The 21,498-nt window shown below is 46.0% G+C and overlaps 1 protein-coding gene across 1 annotated transcript; it reads left to right on the top strand.

The window, feature by feature from the left end:
• Nucleotides 1–1,162: 1,162 nt before the first annotated feature.
• Nucleotides 1,163–20,274, top strand: LOC125550998 (uncharacterized). The gene is made up of 8 exons (XM_048714139.2): nucleotides 1,163–1,270; nucleotides 1,399–1,574; nucleotides 3,454–3,701; nucleotides 12,800–12,973; nucleotides 13,069–13,225; nucleotides 14,864–15,003; nucleotides 15,299–15,334; nucleotides 18,982–20,274. The coding sequence occupies exons 2-8, from the start codon at nucleotides 1,457–1,459 to the stop codon at nucleotides 19,849–19,851; spliced, it is 1,743 nt and encodes a 580-aa protein (XP_048570096.2). The 5' UTR covers nucleotides 1,163–1,270; nucleotides 1,399–1,456; the 3' UTR covers nucleotides 19,852–20,274.
• The last annotated feature ends 1,224 nt before the right edge of the window (nucleotides 20,275–21,498 follow it).

Below are 21,498 nucleotides of genomic sequence, written 5' to 3'. Positions count from 1 at the left end.
CAATGATGTTTCAACTACTATGATAGTTAAATGAAATATATTCCTTTGTTACACGGAAAAATTGGCTTTACACAAAACTTTAACCATAGAGCTTTCCACCAGCCAAATATGCATGTAATGATAGCATTAGTCAGTTCTTGCTCAACTTTGTTATTTTGCCAGCATATTCCATGTGCTGACTCGTTTTCGGGCTGTAACGTATTATGTTGCAGACTTTTCAGACGAGGAGTAAGGTTCGTTAGGTCGTTGCCGTGTAGCTCAGCTATGCCGTTGGAGTTGATGGACTCACTTTATCTTCCAAGCCTTCCGCTGTTATCGTATTATATGGCCTTAAGCCATATTTATTGTAATAAGTTCTCTTATGAGACATTCTATGTAATAAGTGTGTGATTGCTACTCTGTTATAAATCCTTCGAGTACTGTGTGTGTCAGCATTATCGATCCAGGGATGACACTGAAGCACAAAGACTTAACCGTTTGAGGTCGGGTCGCTACAAGACGGCAGATAGACCATGCGAGGTAGATGCAGCAATATAGCTCTGAAGAGGGATTGATGCCACGTGGCTACGGCGGCCTCATACCCGGCAGGCGTCCTGGTTGAGGAGTGCGCCAGACCGGTGGGTGCACCATACCCGGCAGGCATCCTGGATGGGACCTATGGTCTTAGATGTTAGGTTTGGTTGCGAGGTCTGTTTGGTATTAGGCCCAGACTATCAGCATCCTTTCATCATTTGGATAGGAATAGCTACAAATGTTGCTTAGACGGTGGCTTTAGTCTTGCTGTTGTATTACTTTGTAATGTCTTATGCGAATAATTAATAAAATGGCTGCATGCATCGTCCAGATGCAGAGGCCGGGGGTCATCCTCCATTTCTAAAAAAAACTAAGTGACGTGTGTCAATTAAGAGCAGATACATAAAAGTGCTATAGTGTAGTTTTGTTTGTCGAAATACATCATAAGATATTTATTTATTTTGAAATCCACATCGTTATAATTTGTTTGGTTGATTCCAACGACAACTTCGAATAATCAACATCTATCAAGCAATATAATACTAGTAGTGTGTTATTCGGAAAAAAGCGTTTCATATTTTCATACGTCACGAGACGTTACATAAGGCCTTATATTTAAGTAACCCAGAAAAATAAAAACAACAACGAAAAAACCACCCCCCAAAACCAGAGGAAACCCTCTCGTGTTCCCCCTACCCCCTTCCCCACTCCCCCTCCTCGCCGGCGGCAAATTCAAGCTCAGGAGGTCGCAACTCGGGTATTCACCTCTCCCCCCAAATCTCCGACCTGTAATCTTTCACCGCAATCCTCCAAATTCCTGATTACTTTCGAGATCTTTTTCCGATTGTTCTGCGTCCTGATTGTTTGAAGCGTAAATTTCTCTAGGGTTTCCGCGGGTCAGCGAAGGACCGGACCTGACACGGGTTTAGGCGGAATCTTCGCGATGGCGGGCACGAAGGCGGATGCGAAGGCGGAGACCAGCGGCGGCGGCGGCTCTTTCAGCGAGAAGGGGCTTGCCGAGAAGCTAAATAAACTCAACAGCTCGGCGGCGAGCATCCAGAGTATCCTTGTTTCCATTGGTTAATTTCATGCGCACCTGCATATGATAGCCTAGCGTGCTCTTGTTACTTGGATTGATGTGGTATTGGGCAAGTGAAGCCCTAAATTACAATGTGGATGGGTAGGACTGACCCATGAGATTCCATTTGGAAAGATTTGGCTTATCCACCTTGTTTCTGCCTCACAGGATGCTTATTGTCAGTAGTTTGTTTGTGACCTGGTTCAGACGAGTAGTCTGCTTCTTGTGGTTAAGCTAGTGACGCATAGAATATAATTGCATTCTGACATACTTTTCCGGAGCTTGTGGGTTGTTCTCTTGGTTGATATATTTCTTGCACTTCTATGAGGAAATTTAGTGCTGTTTTTGCTGCATTTTAGATGTATAATACGAGTCCATGGCAAAGTATTGATTTTGATTTTGTTTTGTGCATTATTGACTTTGCATCACAATTTAAGTTTGTAATGTACTTGCGTTCTGACTGTTGATGCTTGGTTTCCTTGCTTTTCTGAGAGTCATAGCAAAAAGTTGTTTCCATTATCTTTTGAGAGCATTACCCTTAGGGAATAGCAGATGATATGATGGCAAGAACTGTTAGGACTATGTATTACAGCACAATACTATCTTATCGTTTGTCTGGGCCTCTCGTAGTTGGGGTATAATTTTTCTCATGCTCAATTCAGCGAATTTTGAGCATTTTGTTTGGAGGAAGAGTGAGCAGAACAGATTATATCACATCCTCTTTTACAGAACGAAACGAAGACATACATATTTTACTTTTTAACTACAAAATTATTTTCTTCTGACTGTTGCTGTTGGGGTATTTGTATGTCTATACTCATATATTTTTGTGACTTTGTTAGTTAGAATGATCTTCGTGGGGTCACTATTCTGATGGTATTTCTTTTATTTATCACCAATGTTTATTTGCAAAGCAACTTAACTTTTGGACATCGTGACACTATCCTCATATTGAGCATTTAACCAGTTAGTTAGACCATATCACGCACCATCATCCCTTGAATTAACCACAAGTGACAACTACTGCTACAAGGGGAACTTAATGAGTTTTACGAAAGACGTAGACATTCATCATGTGGATGCCTTCCTATATCTACCATGAAAAAGGTAGCTTACATGTCTTTCTTGACGTCTTTGTGCTTTCATCTTATGGGAGGAAGTGTAGCCCTGAAAATTGTATGATACACTACATCATCTCAAACTTGTAAATCTTGCGGAACTAATAAACAACTAAGTTTGCTAAGTTATTGTAAATCCCTACTTTTCTGTGTAATGTTGCTTTTTTTTTGGGTCTGTGTGTGTGACCGGGTGTGGGTGTGGGTGTGGGTGTGTGTCCTAATTCTGCTTCTAGGTATGTAGTGTTCAAGAACATTAATTATCAAAGTAGAATAAGATGACTGGAAGCGTTAGGCCATTTTCTAATGGGAATCTACATTGGTCGGTCTGTTATCCAGATTAGAATGGGGCCTATGTAGTTTGTGACCAGCTAATTACCTACCTGTTCTGGTTTGCTATGTTTTTCATATGTGTACTTCTCCAAAGTATTGTGTTCCATTACTGTTCAGTGCACATCATATGGCGGTTACATTTGATTAATTGAAAGTACACCTCTTTTCGAACTGATATTTTTTTACTGGTAACTGTCATTATTTTCTGGGTGTGGATAATTCTCATTTTATCACGCTGTAATCAGTTTTGTAGTTTATTTAACTTTTGTACTTTTGATCAATCCTGTTTTTCTAGAGTATCAAATATTCAGATGACAGCTATAGATTTAAATTTGAGAATTTCTGCAGCATACTTTTTCCCCTTTCAATCTATATTGCAGTAGCTGTCTTTTGTATTCCTGAACTCTTAAGTAGCACTTTCACATTGGTGTGTTTTTCACCGGAAGAGAGCCAGAAGAATCGTCGACACATGGGAGAAGCAGTTTAATAATGCAACAAAGGATAAGAAAGTGTCATTCCTGTATCTATCAAATGACATACTGCAAAATAGCAAACGCAAGGGTGGAGAATTTGTGAATGAGTTTTGGAAGGTTCTTCCTGGATCACTTAAAGATGTTCATGATAACGGGGGAGAACATGGAAAGAAAGTGGTCGCAAGATTAGTAAGTTTTCTTTGTTTCATCATCACTCGCTTCATTCCAAGTTATAAGGCGTATTTTGAGTTAGCACAAGGATCAATGAGGTTATGAAACTAAGAAAAAGAGTGCAGAAAACTACCGACTATCCAAGTATCCATACATAAATACATCTGAAATCATCGAAGTACTAGTAGGTGAGAGTACTTCTTATAAATGCAAGTGGGCTAAGATGTCATAACTATGGAGAAACAAGACAAAAACACCAGTAAATTCGCATGCACAACTTATATCATGGAACGAGATCGAACCTTTTATACGCCTTATAAAAAGAAACAATGTGAGTACATGTTTGATTTGTACTTTAGTGCTTTGTGCCTTTTCGCAAAACATTGTAGGGATCTAAATCTGTCAGTGCTATCACAATACTAACGCACCATATGATTGATCTATCATTCTTAGTCGATTTAGCAAACTATTGGCCGCATATAATTTTGCTATAACAACCAGAAAGTCTTTAAGTCCCAAACAAGTTGGGGTAGGCTACAATTGAAACCATAAAGATATCAAAACCTAGTCATGGTTTTGGAAACGTGGATAGCTAACTAACAAGCACCCTTGTCCATGGCTAGTTCTTTGGTGATATTCCATGTCTCTCTTCATGGACTCCTCCCATGTCAGTTTGGTCTACCCCGACCTCTCTTGCCATCATCATCATGCTTTAATCTTCCCAAACCATCTTAGACGATGTTGGACAAGCTTCTCAGTTGATGCTACCCCAACTCTATCACGCATATCATCATTTCAAACTCCATCCTTGTGTGTCTACGCCTAACTGTTGGACATGTCACCTTTTAGCTTTCGTGGCACTCTCGTCATAGAGGACGCTAGAAGCTTGGCTTGCTTCATCCATCCGGTGTTGATTTGATGGTTCACATCCTCATCATATCACCATCCTTTTGCAACATCGACCCCAAATTCGAAAGGTGTCCTTGTACTAAGCCTAGAAGTAGCTAACTTTCTATTAACCCCCGTCTGACTATCATCGACTAGCACCACATCTTCTGCAAAGAGCATACACCATGGGATATCTCCTTGCATATCCCTTGTGACCTCATCCATCACCAAAGTAAAAAGATAAGGGCTCAAAGCTGGCCCTTGGTGCGATCCAATTTTAATTGGATAGTCATCAGTGTCGCCATCACTTGTTTGAACACTTGTCACGACATTACCGTACATGTCCGTGATGAGGGTGATGTACTATGTCCTGATTTTGTGTTTCTCCAAGGCCCACCAAAAGACATTTCGCAGTATCTTATCGTAGGCCTTCTCCAAGTCAATGAACATCGTATGTGGGTCCTTCTTTTGCTACCTGTATCTCCCCATAAGTTGTACCAAGAAAATAACTTCCATGGTCAACCTCCCAGGCATGAAACCAAATTGATTAGCTGTCATTCTTCTTAAGCGGTGCTCAATGACTCTCTTCCATAGCTTCATTGTATTGCTCATCAGCTTAATTCCACGGTAATTAGTACAACTTTTAGTATCCCCTTTATTCTTGAAGATTGGTACTGATATACTCCGCCTACATTTTTGGGGCATCTTGTTTGACGAAAATGAGGTTCAAAAGCTTAGTTAGCCGTGCTATCGCTATGTCTCCAAGGCATTTCACACCTCAATGGGGGGACAATTAGGGCCCATCTCCTTGGCTCCTTTAATCCTTTTTACATCCTTGACCTCAAACTCATGGATTCATTGTAGAAAACATCTGTTGGTATCATCAAAGGGGTGGTCCAGCTCAATGGCAGAGCTCTCATTCTCTCGACCGAACATTTTGTCGAAGTACTAACCATCTATTCTTGATCTCCTCATCCTTACCGGAAGTCGATCTGTTCCATCCTTGATGCCTTTGACTTGGTTGACATCCCTCGATGGCAGAGTCCTCGTTCTCTATACTGAACAATTTGTCAAAGTACTCTAGCCATCTATTCTTGATCTCCTCATCCCTCACCAGAAGTCAATTTGTTCCATCCTTGATGCATTTGACTTGGTTGACATCCCTTGTCTTCCTCTCTGCGATCTTGGCCATATTATAGATTTCCCTTTCACCTCACTCGTGTTTAAATGCTAGTAGAGGTCGCCATAAGCCCGACCCTTGCTTCACTCATAGCTCGCTTGTCCTGCTGGACACACGCACAAAAGCGGAAGTCAACCACCACAAGCTTTTGTCGAGGGACAACACTCTCCAAGTATCATCTTACAATCTAGGCAAGCACACGTATTTAATCTTCTCGAGAGGATGAAATCGAACGGGTTAAGTGTTGACAACTACTGAAAGTCACCAGATGGAATTCTCTCTTCTTAAAATGGGTGTTAGCTATGATAAGTTGTAGGCTAAAGCAAAGCTTATGACATCCTCTTCTTGACATCCCGTCGATCTTGGAGGATCTCCACCTAGCCGTAATTGGCATGGACCTGTAAATCCTAGGCCTTGCCCCATATATAATATAAGCGAGGCCTGGGGCTAGATCATCTAATCTTGATACACCTACGTGGTACCATAGCTCTCATATGATGCTGCCACCACCAATACAATCAAGCAGGAGTAGGGTTTTACCTCCACCGTGAGGGCTTGGCACGGGCTGCTCTTAACCGAGGTCGAAATCCGACTCCTCTTCTTGCGCTTGCGGTTTCCTTTGCACCTTGAGCGCTCAGAATCGTCTCTTCGCCGGGGGGAATCGGCCCTGTCCGAGTTCCTGGCAGATGTGCACTTTCAAGCAGTGCGCATGTTCTCCTTGCTGGTGGCTTAGTCGTTTGGCGATGTCCATGAGCTCGCTCATGGTGCCGATCCTTGATCTGGCCAGCTTATGCCTGTGGTGCTCGTCCTACACATTGAGCTTGAAAGCTTGGACGACCTGCTCGTCAGAGACCTCTTCTAGAGGGTTCCTCTTGAGCCACCGTGATATGTACTGGTGGATCGTCTCTTTGTCTTCTTGGATGCGATTTTTGAGGTCATAGGGGCTGCCCGACCTTTGGTAAGTGCCCTCGAAGTTGGCCATGAATGCATCCTTGAAGTCCTGCCACTTGTAGATTGAGCTGGCTGGTAGGCTATTCAGCTAGGCCCTCGTCGTGCGGTCGTGCTAGCGAGGTAGAGGACGTAGCGAAGTGTGTTTAGCTCATCGCCATTGGCCATGTTAACGGCTGTGAGGTAGTCGGCCATCCAGTGATCCGGCTTGGCATTGCATGTATACTTGTGAATATTCCGCACCTGGAATTTGTTTAGGAATGGGTGCTCGAGGACCTCGTAGGTGAAGCATCAAGCATGGTGGGCTGATGGATGCAGCTAAAAGGCAAGCCGACCTGAGCACCTCAGGGTTCCCTTTGTATTGGTGTGCTTTGTCGACGCGGAGAGCTCGGATCATGGTTTACAAAGTGGTAAAGCGACCTAAACCGAGCACCACCTGCTCTAACGCTTAAGCGATGCCTAAGTGCCTAAAGTGGGTGCTTAAGCGCCTAAAGCGGGCAAATATCCAAGGCGCTGCCAGGGCGTCTTGTTGCTTAAGCTTAAGCGTCTAAAGCGGGACGCTTTATAAACAATGGCTCGGATGGTATCCCACTCGTCCGGTTGTCGCCCTAGCTTGTCATGGATCATGATAGGTCGAACAGGGTGACAGTTGGCTTTCGCCCGAAGCGGTGCCAATCCTCTGAGCCTCTGCACGATCCTCGGGCTGACACCTGGCATGATAGGTCGAACAGGGTGACAGTTGGCTTTCGCCCGAAGCGGTGCCAATCCTCTGAGCCTCTGCACGATCCTCGGGCTGACACCTGGCCTGACAGGTTTGAGTTTGCAGTTGCGAGTGTGGTTGGGCCACGAAGAACTGGCATCGATGCGTAGCTCAGAGGTGGTCGCCAGTCGGTTGCGCAATTGGCTGGCCATGACATGCTGAACCACCGTCATGTTGAGCATGGCTTTGGCGCCTTTGAACTGTTCAACCATCGGGTGATCTAGGCAACCGCCATGAGGTCGCGATAGACCATTGCGTCGTCGGGCTCCCTGTTCAGGTTAGAGGTACGAGCCTCTCGGGCTTGATTTGGCAAGATCGCGGTCTCAGTGGCTGCCATGCGATTCAGACGGTGATTTCAATTGGTGGTTGCCCACCTGTCCTGTCTGGTAGCAAGCTGGTCGCACTCCCTCCATAGGCGTAGTTGTGCTTGCGCAAGGGCCTTGCCTTGGGCTTCCAAGGCCTTCGCTTTCACGCTTTCGTCGGGGATCGGCGTGTGCAAAGCCGCTAGCTCGGCTCCTGTCGCCTCGGGGTCGACCTTGTCCTCGCCAGCACCATGAATAAGATGTTCCACTCCATGCCAAGTTCAAATGATTTCCTTTGTTCTTTTTTATCACTAAATTTGATCCCCAAAGGTAGGTGAGGCACTCGTTCACTCCTTGCAGCGCGCAAGTACCCCTGCAGCTTGATCGCGACGACACCACCACCATCGTCTCCCAGTTTGTCGTCGTCCCCTGGTCAGCCTCCTCCTGTGTTACAATGGCAAAAAGGCTCCATCTTCCCGCTGCTTCGGCTACACAAAACCAGTGTCTCCATGGACTCAGGGGCTTCAATGACGGTCATGGGCGAAGCCATCTTCGTGGCGGGAGTTGGGCTTTTGATACCTCATAGCAGGGGATGTCTGGCCAGTCGACTTCACCCATAGGACGACGGGAGCTGCCTGAATGACTCCTTCCATTGGCGTTGTTTTCGAGCTAGTGGCTGGATCGGCCTTGAGCGTTCTTACTGGCGTCGAGCGCACGATCGGCTCTGTACCCTTCGTCGTCTCCATCGGGTTTACATCCGGCTTTAGATCCACCACGTCCTTGAGAGGCGACATGGTGTGCAATGGCGGCAGCTCCAAGACTTGGCCCTCCATGCCCGGTGTCATGGCCGGGTGAGTAGAGGAAGTTAACGCACCTTGCGTCGATGAGCCCGTCACAGCCGACCTGGTGAAAATGTGCGGTGGGATTCGGCTGGTCGGCTCCCCTTCACTCAAGCTCCCGGGCGGCCTGCAGGCAAATTGCTTTTGATGAGGACAAGACCCGGTCCAACCTACAACTTACCAAACTTATGAAAAAATAATAAAGCTTGGCAACTTACTTGCCCAACGACAACTCCTTGACGACACACATCTTCTTCCTTGGCAATGGCGCGATGGTGGAGGAGCTCGGCATTGCTTCGCTCCGCTAGTGCTTCCATTCGGCTTCCTCGAAGGTTGGCGTGTTTGCTTGTGTCTGGATTCGCAAATCAAACATCTCCGAGTTGCGGCTCCTCTTTGAGGTCTGTCGGAATATCAACGGGCCATCGTTGTCGTCGGCTTCCTCGTCATCCGGCTAGCTCCCATTCGGATCGCTCGATTCATCGTTGACCTCATCCTTGCTATCCTCGCTGATCTGGCTCCCCTTCGGATCGATGGCGGAATCTACCGGGCTCCTTGGCACGGACGACACAAGGAAAAAAAAATATAAGAAGCGGATTCGGATTCAATTACTTACATTGGAAGGCGGATGTGTGCGGGAGTACGGCTCGACTCGAATGACTGTTGAAATGTCCTTCACCTTTGCGTTCACCACGAAGGCAGCCACCTTTTTGAGTGTAAGTTGGTCGTAGGGCTCCGCCATCGACTGGGTTGCATCGTGTGGGCCCTCATACTCATACATGGGGTGCACCCATGCCTGAAGGGGTTGGATGCGCCTCTCCACCAAGTCACCAGGATTTGCTCCTCGGTGAGCCTGCCACATTTTAGGCGCATCGCCTCCTGATGAAGCGCTTCCACTTCAGGTGACTCGTCACTGGCTGAACCCAGGCCCCAAGATTGATGCCAAATAGGGGCTTATCCAAGTACGGAGGCAACCCCATCTGTCTGCCATGAGCCGACACGTCGGGGCAATGAAACCACCCCTATGCCACTTCACGAAGTTGGGCAGCTCGAGCTTGAAGTAGGATCTAGGCTTCAGCTGAATGTCGGCTACGCTACAGTTCTTTTGCACCTTGACCCGGAAATACTTTTGCCACAGGTCGAAATGGGGCCCGGTCCCCAGGAAACACATCACAATGAAAGAGGCGATGTGGAGTGTTAGGCTTGAGGTGATGAAGCTGGACGTTGTAGAAGAAAAAAAGCCCGCAGAAGAAACCGTGAAGCGCCAGCGATAAACCTCATAGGACGGATGGCGTAAGAAGTACGCGCTCGTTCGGCTACGGCGCCGGCTTGACCTCCTCTGGGGCTGCACGCCAATGGACCGCCGCCCGCCTCGGGAAGAAGCCATGGGTAATGAGTTTCTCTAGCTGGTCCCATGTCACCAACGAGGGGATCCATTTCCCCTTAGTGGTGTTGGCTATGGGAGAGTCTTGCCTCGGACGGACGCCACCTCTTTGATTCGCCTCAACGTGCACCATTAGGCGTAACTAGTTTCGGTTTGTCCGAGAGTTAGGGAAGGGAAAGAAGATCTGCGCATGGAGCTCTGTCTACGATGGCAGGGCAAGCACGCGAGGAAGATGAAGATTGGCGAGCGCAGGGAAAGTGTCCGCTTGTCGTCGCGTCCCCTGCATTATGTAGCCCAAAGGGAAACCCAAACGGTGCCCCGCGCGCAGGGCGCGTTGCCACGTTTTCGTTGTGAAACCGCCCGTCACGCCCACGGGCCAAGCAAATTGCGAGACGTGATGATGGCGGTACAGGAATCTAGGATCCTGCTGTGGCATCCCCTCATTCAATGCGTCGGACGACGAGACCTGACTTCGTCGGGGCTCGCGCCACACGCTTGACCAGACCGGACCGATTCAAGTCAAGCAGATTCAGTGGGTCTTCACTCGGGGACCGAACTAGGTCTGGCCCCGGTCAGACATACGTTGCCATGACTTCACCCAAGATTCGTGACGCTTCGCGACACCACCGGAGTCGGCCTTCTGATGTTGGCCCCTTGCGTCATCATAATAAGGCAAGGGATTCTCGTTTGGTTGTCCGCACCCGGCAGGGCTCACTGCTCTTGCCCATTAGTTTGCGGTGTCGGATCTGTTTCTGTTCCAGGAATTCTCGGTAGAACCTCAAGACCTCTCCAAACAGTACAAGACGACGTATTCAGTTCAATTTCTACTTGGACGCAGCCGAGCTCATGACGCACTCGGGGGCTACTCACGGTGCCATCCCAGGACCCACTACTCTGCTGTCGGTCTCATCAGGACACATCTATCTACTTGGTGCCCAAGGAAGGCATCCTAGGGATCGAGGATCTCCACCCGGTCATAACCGACCTAGAACCTTGTAAACCCTAGGCCTTGTCCCCTAAGTGAGGCCTAGGGCTAGATCATAGATTATCTAATCTCGGTGCAGCTACGTGATCCTTAGCGATCTCTACACTACACCATAGCTCTCATACGAGGCTACCAACATCAATACAATCAAGTAGGATTAGGGTTTTACCTGCACCGTGAGGGCCTGGACTTGGGTAACTTCCTCGTGTGACTATTCTAGCCTTACGGCTACGCATGACATCCATCTGAGATTATTGCCGGGATTATGATCCGACAATTCATGCTGCCATAACCAAAGCCGCCATGCACCCCTTCAAAACCTTTGTTAGATGTACCCACGTGGCCATTGAGGTCTCCTTCTATGACGAGCTTCTCGCCGATAGGTACACTCCTAACCATGTTCTTTAGGTCTCCCCAGAACTCCCTCTTGGTGCTGCTCTCATCGTGGCCTACTTGAGGGGCATACACCTTGATAACTTTGAGAACTAAGTCCTCAATGACCGCTTGACCAAGATAAATGTGCCCCCCTTGCCTCTTGACGTCTACCACTCCATACTTGACTCTTGTTGATCAAGGCACCTACTCCATTTTTGTTTGTAGTGTCCCCGTGTACCACAGCTTGAAGCCGGTATCCTCCACCTCTTTCACCTTCTGCCCCTTCCATTTGGTTTCTTGGACACATAGGATATCAACACCTCTCCTCACCGCTGTATCAACTAACTCCCATAACTCGTCAGGGACAGGGAGACAGGGACCCTATGTTCTAGCCACCTAAGCAGATCCTACTTGGCTCGGCTAGCTTCCTTAACCTTCGCATTCGTTGAGTGAACTGCGATGACCCTTGCTCATTTTTCATTGCACACGGTCGATGATGTAGCGCACCACCACTTATCACCGTATCTAGATCAAGATACGGTGCGCCACAAGGGGGTGACAGCCCGGCCCTTGCCCATCTAATACCACATCTAGGTTCAGATATGTCGCGTCGCTAAGGGTCAATGCCCCAACGATTTTCTTTTGGGTTTCATCTCCATAAGAGTGGCTGAGTTTTGACGTTGGCTCGCCAAGTCTATCACAACCCTCCTCCTTTACCTGGGCTTGGGACCAGCTATGTTCAGACTACATAGGTGGAGTTACGCATATTCTGTTGCTGCTCTAGGTTATCGGCTATCCAGTTCTTGCCCTGTTATATTATTCTCCAGATTCCAGATATTTTTGTCGATGTCTTTTGAAGGTATGGTCATACATTCATGCACAGCGTGCATTTACATTACATGTACAGAGATTGAGGGATGAACCGTACAAGAGTAGGCACCAATTAGGAAAGTGAACATACCTGTAGACTGTTGTTTTCTATCTTTACCTTCTTTTTCCAAAAGTCACTGGTTTAGCAATTGCATTATTATGTTTCTCTCCAAAAGAACTGCTGGTCTTGGTAGTGAGCAACAAGAAGCAGCGACTTCAAATTTTCTTCCACTGTCATTCCTTAGGCATACAAATATTTGCATGGGCACCTCTATCAGAGTTGCTACAACATGTAGCATTGTTTTTAAGGCGTCCCGTCTTAGGTGCTTAGGCCTCAGGCTGGTGGCTGCTCTCCTTAGGTCGCCTTACCGCCTTAAGAACAATGCCCTGTAGTAAATAGTAAATACTAGCGGTATGAATCTGCCTGATTATAGTCATCATCTGCACTGATAGGAACCACATTGTATTATGAGTTTTTGCCAATTGATGCAGGAGTACACATGGTGAATCTAATGATTTACTTTACTGTTTGATCGTAAAGGCCAAAATCCAAAAAATAAAGTGTAATCTTGTTTCTATAAACTACAGATAGGGATTTGGGATGAGCGGAAGGTTTTTGGAACCCGTATTGAGAGCCTAAAAGTTGACATCCTTGGTGAGAACCCTCCTACATTGGATAACAACGATAATGATTCAAATCCTAGCCCTAATCCCTCTTCAGATCCCAAAGCTGCTCGGAAGGATTCCAGTACATATATAAAAGTATGTTCCCACTTCTTATCTATGTCATTCTCCCTATGGGTTTCATAAATTGGAATGAATTTGGGAAAGCTCTCCTTGTTTGCCTTTTGCTGTAGGAACTGACTGTTTCCGGGATGCCTGAAAAGATTGCGACTGCATATCAGTCTGTAGTTGATCAGTATTTTGACGAGGACGCAGCTTTAAACAAATGTAAGACTACTGTTAATGTTTTGGAGAAGATGGACAAAGATGTAGATAATGCTTGTACCCACGGTAAGGATTTTGCTTGCTTCACTACTTCTGTAATGTTATAGACATCTGCAACTTCCTTTGTAGAATGTTTGGCACTATTCTCCTTTCTTAGCCTGTGTTGTGTCATGGTTGTTCAAAAACTATTTTACATCCAGTTCCATGATGTACTATAAGTATTTGGGTGGTAGTGTTAAGGAAACTAGATGATACCCCACATCGTTGTTGCGGGAATGATTTGCAATATATTTTAAATATAAGACTTGGCAGTATACAACGTGAATATTGGAGTAATAATATGGGAACTAAAACTGTAACTATACATGATTTATTGTGTTTGATCATTATATACTTATAAATATTTATAAATATAAATAACATAATACTTCCTCCGATCCATAGCAATAATATGACAATTAATATGGATCGGAAGGAGTAGAATGGAAATTCTCCTGCATGCTTGCATGTTGAGGTGGCCTTTTCCCATGCATATTACAAGTTGAGGTGCCATGGTTGCATGTTGAGAGAAATAGGTTGCTTGTTTGCATGTTGAGGTGGATTTCTTGCTATGCATGGTTGCATGTTGAGGTGGACCTTTAGCCATGCTTACATGGTGAGGTGGCATGCTTGCATGTTGAGAGAAATAGGTTAGTGGAGTAGATATAGAAGATAGAAGATGCCAGTGAAGAATCCTTCTGTTTTTGAATGTGAACACTGTCATATTGGTACATGGTACTATTGTTTCTAGAACATAATCTTTCAGTCAAGCTAAACAATAGTACCCAATTTGTCTTTGAAATGGAGAAAATCATAATGATCTAACTCCTCTGAGCTCAAGTAATGGTACAAGGTTAGACCAATATCTTAAACACAACAGTAATTCAACTTGCAAATGGTTTCTCTGTTCACTAACTATGACTTGTTACTTTGTTAGGTAGATGCTATGGGATTTACTGCATATCTTCATCTGATTCATACATGTTATATGAGTTATGGTGTTGTACTTGTGTGTGTGCGAGCACACACACTTTTGTTTTTGTTTCTTGGGGATTGTTGTAACTTACAAAATATTAATAGCATGCTCCAATGTGCATGTCATGTTCGCTGTGATGTTTGCATAACATTCTAGACTAAGTGGTTATAAAATGCATTAATCACTCCATGGTGACAGAAAATCGATTGATAGAGAATCATTTGATTATGCACTGTAATTGTTTATAAACGTGATTGTATCATGGTTTAGACACAATGCGCGGAAGAAGACAGTTTTCTTCATGCACAACATCTGTTCTTTTAAAGTGGCGGTTCATGTGTCGCTATTGTTTTTGGTATAGCACATCTGGCTGCTTAGTACATTGTTTTACATGAGCTAATTCCCCTTCGGTGTCAACTGCGACACAATTTTAGTTCTGTACGCCGATATCAATTATATTTTTTTCTTGAGGTTTAGAGTGAAAGATACTAGTATAATGGAAGGTTTCCTATTAAATGCTCCTGGCTGTGGAGTTTTTGGTCTTGCTCACTTGTTATAATCTGAAGCCTGAAGTAAAGTAATGGATATGAAAATATATAATGCTCTGACATTGCAAGGCTTACATTTATTCTCTTTAGCATAATCGATAAGAATATGTAGTGATAATAATTGATTCATTCTTTCCCTAGGTATTCCTCAAGCATCATCATTGGTTTCTGACCTTCAAGAGCAGGAAGCAGTCCTCAAGAAGTGCATCGAGCAACTTGAAAGTGTCGACACAGCTAGGATAAACCTGATTAATCAACTAAAAGTAGCTCTCGGTGAACAGGTCTTCAGCACCTTTTTCTTCTTCCAAATGTTTTACCCTGATAGCATCATATTTTCTTGCTTACAATAGGAAAAACCCTTAGCAAAGTGGATGCTTCTACTATCTCAGCTACTGAGTGTGCATTGTTAACTGTGCACATTCTCTCACCTCTGTTACAATAAAGTATGGCGGGGAATTTACACAAATCTCAGGGCATATCAATAGTTGCAGTAGTGGAAGAACCCATTCATACGAGCACAAAATCCTTCTTTGGCTTGCAATTACAGAGCTTTTATGTTTTTTTGTTATATAACAGGAAGGAAAGTCGGAGCTTCTTCGCACTCAGTTGCAAGTAAGGATTCTTCTCTGATATCATCTTACATGTTATTGTCATAGTCATTACTGCGTTGATATTCCTGCAAAATCATGTAGAAAGCCAAATCTGCTGATTTTTGCTACTGATTAAAAGTAATTTGTTTGGTTAAATTCCAAGATTGTGTCTTTCGTTTTCTTGGATCGGTTAGCTTCCTTGTTATGAACCTATGATACATGTTTGCCTTGTGCTAGCTGTTCTGTCCATGTTGCGTAGATCTGGGTAGCACTCTTGAAGCTTGATGATATCTATGATGCCCCATGGCAGGCAAGGCATAGCTAGAGTTTTTCTTGGTCATTGACATCTCTTGGTGAAGTTGTGTCCGCATGTTCAAGATGAATGTTGGATGAAAAAAGAACAGGCCATGTAAAAATGTGCAGATACGTATCACATTAATGCATTGCTCAAGCTCTCTAATAGGATGTGAAGTAACTGAAGTACTTGTGGTATAATTCAGCTTGGATGAAAGGTAGTAGGCCAACCATGGTCTGCTTGGCTAGTGAGCACACAGGTCCAGCGACCAGTTTAGCATCCCACCTTCAAGCACTCTTCTGTCTCTTATTTACTCCTGTTACCATCCCTGGGGTCCACTTTACCCCACCCCCGAGCCCCCCTGAATTTGTCCTAGAGTTCAGATTATAACCTTGAACTTTGATTTGGTTCAGAATACCTCCCTCGAACTCTCAAAACTGTCTAAAACACACCCCTCCCACGAATTGGCTGGTTCAAACCTGGTTTTGCATTTGTGTGTCTGGGGCACGAAATCCCAGCTCTGCAAATTTGCACTGCCGCCCGTTCCGCTCCGCTGTTTTCAGATCCTGGAGCCTGACTGTTCGTGCGCTCAGTTGCAGAGTTGGGTTACTATGATGTATCTTGTTATATCTGCTTCGAGAGAATTCAATTGTACAACACCTTGGGTAGTCTGATATGTATAAGGTTGTGTCCGTCTACGGTGCCCCCAGTCGAGGTAGCCATTGCATTTATCTGTGCGATTGTATGTGCTGATTGAATGATGTGACCATGGTTGATGGCCCCATGCATATATGTGTTGTTACCAATTGCAGCTTCTTATGAAGCTAATAAGCTCGTATCAGAAAGTTCAGAGGTGGAGAACCTAGACCAATACTAATACTAATAATACTACCTCCATCCGGGTTTAAAGCCCCGGCTAGCCATGAAGCGTCGTCCACTTTTACATGGCCTTAGCAGCCTTGGTACTTGCATGCATAGTTTAATGCTGTTCTTTCATTGGTCGCATGCAAAGCAGAGAGAGAGCGCGCTGGGCCCTAGCTGCATGCAACAGAAGGCTTAATTGTTCTGTAGCCATCAATTTTGTCAGGAGCTGCACCATGCCTTTATTCTAGAGAATTGACTCACCGGACTATTAATCCCAGACGGAGTTAGTACTCCTTAACCCCCCCCCCCCCCCCTCATGCAAAGCCTACTCAATAGCATTGCATAGGTGGCCATTGCATTTATCTGTGCGATTGTATGTGCTGATTGATTGATGCGTCCACAGTTGATGGGCCCATGCATATATGTTGTTACCCATTGCAGCGTAACACCCCCCCCCCCCTCTCTTCAAATGCAAAGCCTATGCAATAGCATTGCACCTGAAGTATAACACTAAAACAAATAGTGAAAACCCAAAAATCCGTGTCTTGAGAGTGTTTGTAGCATGGAGTCTTCAAAGACCTGTTGAGTCAAGCCAAAGGGGGAGAATCGAGAAGATGGTGCGACAAAGGAAGACAACACATCTGTTCGTGCGAGGTTGAGCCAGTTTCCTGTTGTTCGGTCTGATCTGACCCTTCACCTAAAAAAAGGAAAAAAATATAGAATGTCATCATCGGGCACGGTTTCCCTCTCTAGCTGTCCGGTGATTCTTGATGGTGGTGCACCTTCCATCGGTGCTGTGTGCTCATCCACTAGTTCCTCTTTTCCGCTGCTCCTCGTCGTCATCTCACCTGCACGGCCTCCTCCGCAGCCTCTCTTGCAAACATGATGGCTCATGCATCATTGTCTGTTGTGTTCTTCCTAGCTTCTAGCTTTCTATTTTCCTCTGCGTCCACCAAGTCCTTTACTCTTCTGTGTTTCTCATGCCATGTGGGTCCACCAAACCATTCTATGGCAGCTTTCTTCTGTGGTCCTAGTCCTTTCTATACAACTTTTGTGGCCTTTCTTGTCCTTGTTGTCTTCTATAGGGATTTCATGGCCTCCTTCTGCATTGTCGTCGATCTATGTCCATTTTCTTTCTGCCGAGCTTCTTGCACAATGATTCATCCTCTTGATGCGTCATCTTCTTTTGACAACCCATCTTCTCTTGATACTTAAGTTGTATCTTCGCTTATGTTGCCACACACGATGAAGATGGTCGCCAGAGAGAGAGCCGCTGGTGGTGAGTCGCGAATCCTAGAAGGGGGCACAAATCGAGCTCCCCGGCGAGAACGCAGCCACGCGAGGCGGAAATGCAGGCGACAATGATGGCCTGGGCAGGAGATGCACTAGAGGATGACGGTGCTCAAGAAGATCAACCTGGATGCGCCGAGTGCAGCGGGGTGACGGGGACTCTGGCGGCATGGGAGGCCCCTGGTAGCAGTTGCCGGTCAATCTTGGAGACAATAGCCGAGGCGCCACGGCATGGAAGACAGTGGCGGTGGCATCCTGGTTGAAGACGGATGCGGCGTCCTTGGAGCAAGGCGAGTTGGTTTGCACAAAGGTGAGCAAGGGTGAGTGGAGACGGGCGGGCGGCGGAGCGCCGTGAGCAGCAAGATGGTGGCCGGCCTGGGGGTCGACGGGGAACAACATCACCACTGGCGGTCGATGTAGGAGACGGAGAGTGGTGGACATCGTGGGAGCGAGTGCTTTGATCAGGAAGATTGGCTTAATGTAGGGTGCTGGTGAGTTACTAGATGATAGATATCCGGTGATGCTCGATTGTTGAGGCAGCGAACAGGAACGAGGAAGATGAATGGCCAGGGCGGATCCAATCAGCGAATAAGACAAGCATGATCCTGGTCATGAGCTTTCAATCGTAGCTTCGATCTAGATGGGATTGGGACAAGAGCTTCGAGCGGAAGATAGGGAATCAATCTAGACAAGACGAGACCGAAAAAAAAGAAAGAAAAACGAGTGGGATGGCGAGTTGCGGCGTCCAGAAAACTCTCTAAACCTGGGCTTATGATACCATTTTAAATGAGTAACTTAGATTTATTGCACTGCCCAAGGGGTGAATATTACAAGGGACTTGGAGCACAAGGACATTTAAACTAATACGAATACGCAAGGCCCTAGACCTATAATAGTAATAATAATACTCCTTAACAGAGGTCAGGGATAGGTTTGGATAGATGTATATATAGGGCAATGGCCCACGTAGATGTCAGTTCAAACATATGTTATTTGCAAACTTAAGCTGAAAGTTTCAAACATTTATTATACCTATATGTAGCATCTTTTCCTGTTAATGTATTGCTCGATTTTTCTATGGAGGCTCAATTGATTCTATTTAACACTGCTAGCTATCTTTATCACCGTCTTTTCTGCCTACGTAGCACTGTAGCATTTTAGCAGTTATTCGTCGAATTACTAGTGATTTATGGCTAATTCTTTAATTTATTGACAAACAGGTTGCTCGAGCAGAGGCTGAACATGCCATGCAACTCAGACAACGTCTTGGTGGTGCTCCTGTTACAAATGGTCCAGGATCTAGTTCTGGTCCACCCATGATTACATTTCCATCAGAGCAAACAACTGCTGTGATGCAGAATTCAGAAGCAAGTCCAATATCTCCTCAGTTTCAGCCGGTGCATCCAGCAACCTCACCTCCCACCATGACCAGTGCTATGGGTGATGAACCCAAGATAACAGCAGCAGCTATGGCAGATAAGCTTGCATCTTTGTCATCTGGCCAGCAAGTGCTGTCCTCCATTTTCTCATCCCTTGCCGCTGAACAAGCTGCTTCCATAAATGGTGGTTCGTCTTCTGGAGAACTCTCTGCAGGGCCTCCCGGCTTTGACAGACCAAAGAGGCCTAGACTTGAGCAGCAGGCTGGTGATACAGGGGCTCCCCCTTTCTTTGCCCAAGTACCACAAGTGCAACAACAGATTGGAGCAGCACCTACTTCTCTTGGAAGCACACAGTCACCAGCACAGGCTAACCAAGTACCAGGTTCATTTGCACCGCCTCCATTACAACCAATGGTACCGCAACTTATGCAGCAGTTTAGTCAAAATACTGGAGGTCCTGGAGGAATGTTCGGAATGATACCCTTTGGGATGATGGCTGGCTCTATGCCACCTCCACTTCCATTGTTGCCGGCAGGTTTTGCAATGCCAAATGGACCACCTCCTCCACCTCTGCCACCCATTCAGCAGCAGCAGCAGTCTCCACAGGCACCACAGCAATCTCCAACATCAACTGGATTCTTCCCAACTTCAAGCACTGGGTTCTTCCCTCCAGTTCAGGTGCAGCAATCTCCATCCGTCCAACGGCAATGATGTTATATTACAAATGTCGGGGCATAAAGGCAGCACCTTGTGCTATCTTTGTACATTAACAATAATTCCCGAGTATTATCCGGTTAGGTTACAGGTCCTGTAGGAGAAACAGGATCACTGCCTACGAAAATAGGCGTACGGCTTGTGTGATGTATAACTGTTCCTTTTGGTCTGAGAAGTTTGCTCGATACTTCTTGACCATATGAAGTAGTTAGACTTTTCTTTGCATAGCACGTTAATTAGCTCAGAGACAAACAAATGGGTGATACTATTGCTTAAATTGTTGTTGCCCAATGATATTAACATTTTAGGGCTCAGTCGTAGAACTTACCGGTAGATGGGATCTGAACTGTAACTATTTTTCATATACTCATATTGCTCTTCACGTTTATTTATTATTATTTTATAATGTTTGTGCTGCAACTTTCCCCCCTTCGTTCATTTGATTACTTGTGACTCGTGTTGCTGCTAGTTTGATTTAACTGTGGTGAAGATTACACGCGATTCATTGTGTCAATGAAGTGGGGGCTTGCCGGAAATCTAGTGGGATACATGGAAGGAATTAGGATTTGAGGTTGCACAGGTCAGGTGAACTGAAATTTCCTGTGATGGTTGTGGTAAAACTTCCAAAAATAGTCAATTGACATGGAGAGATGATCTATCCGGGTTCACATCAGCACTGGAGCAAACTGTCTCCTCTCAAAAATTGATACACACTAATTATTTCCTGGCACTAGATTACACATGCCCTAAGATAGGTTAGTCTTGAATAATCTCTACAAGTGAGAGTGTTATCTGCAAAAGATATTACATGCTACAGCTACAGCTGATCAAAGAGAGAAGTAAGGAAGGAAGGAGATTCAGTTCCCCAGACTAATTATGATTTTTGTTTGAGCCGCTCTTGGGAAATTTCCTCATGCTGGCGTCGAACCCCACCTCCACCGGCTTGCCGTTCGCCGCCGCCGGAAGAGTACCGCCCTTGACGTGGAACTCGTTGGTCTCCGTGCCGCCCACGGCCGTGGTGGGCCTGGGTTGTGCGGCCAGCAACAACCTCCTTGCCGCAGGACCGCGGCGACCCTGCTGCCACAGCCACGGCGATGCTGTTGCGTCGAGAGACACGGCGGCTGCTGTCGACGGCGTGAGCAAGAGGAGATGGAGCAGGAGAATGGAGGCGAGGAGGCAGGAGACGACGGCGACGATACTCCGGCGGCAGCCTGCAGCCTGCAGCTTAGTCGTCATGGCACTTGATCGAACCGTAAGGTTGGAGACTTGGAATGTGGTGGGAGTTGAAGAGTTGGAGGCTTGGAGCTGTAGTGTTGTCTTCTACGGCGCGCGTATATAATGCGTGTGGAGGCCAGCAGCATGCGTTGCTCAAGTGCACGCAGCTTCCACTGGTGGATGGGAGGGAGTACGTGGGAACATGGAGTGAACATGTGACGCCACGTCTTATACTAGTCGGGGATGGAGCAAAAGGGAGTCACGGAGCATATGGGGCGAGCTGTGGGAACATGTCACCCCGAGATCTGGATCCATTTCTCCCGTTCCAGCCAGCCGATTCATTCATACTATTACTACCAATTCCGTAGAAACTAACACTAGCGTTACATAGAATATATGTGCAGCGCCCCGGTTTTCCAGTACGTTGCC

Source organism: Triticum urartu, chromosome 4A (assembly GCF_056163025.1).
Source record: "Triticum urartu cultivar PI428250 chromosome 4A, HENAU_Tu73, whole genome shotgun sequence".
In the NCBI taxonomy this organism is placed as follows: domain Eukaryota; kingdom Viridiplantae; phylum Streptophyta; class Magnoliopsida; order Poales; family Poaceae; genus Triticum; species Triticum urartu.
This window is presented reverse-complemented; position numbering and strand designations above follow the sequence as displayed.

What these genes read in the sequence shown, in the direction of transcription:
- LOC125550998 (XM_048714139.2), top strand. Translation starts at nt 1,457, where the DNA reads ATGGCGGGCACGAAGGCGGATGCGAAGGCGGAGACCAGCGGCGGCGGC. An exon ending in ATTCCAGTACATATATAAAA is followed by an intron (nt 12,974 to 13,068) that starts GTATGTTCCCAC and finishes CTTTTGCTGTAG; the next exon opens with GAACTGACTGTTTCCGGGAT. An exon ending in AAGTAGCTCTCGGTGAACAG is followed by an intron (nt 15,004 to 15,298) that starts GTCTTCAGCACC and finishes GTTATATAACAG; the next exon opens with GAAGGAAAGTCGGAGCTTCT.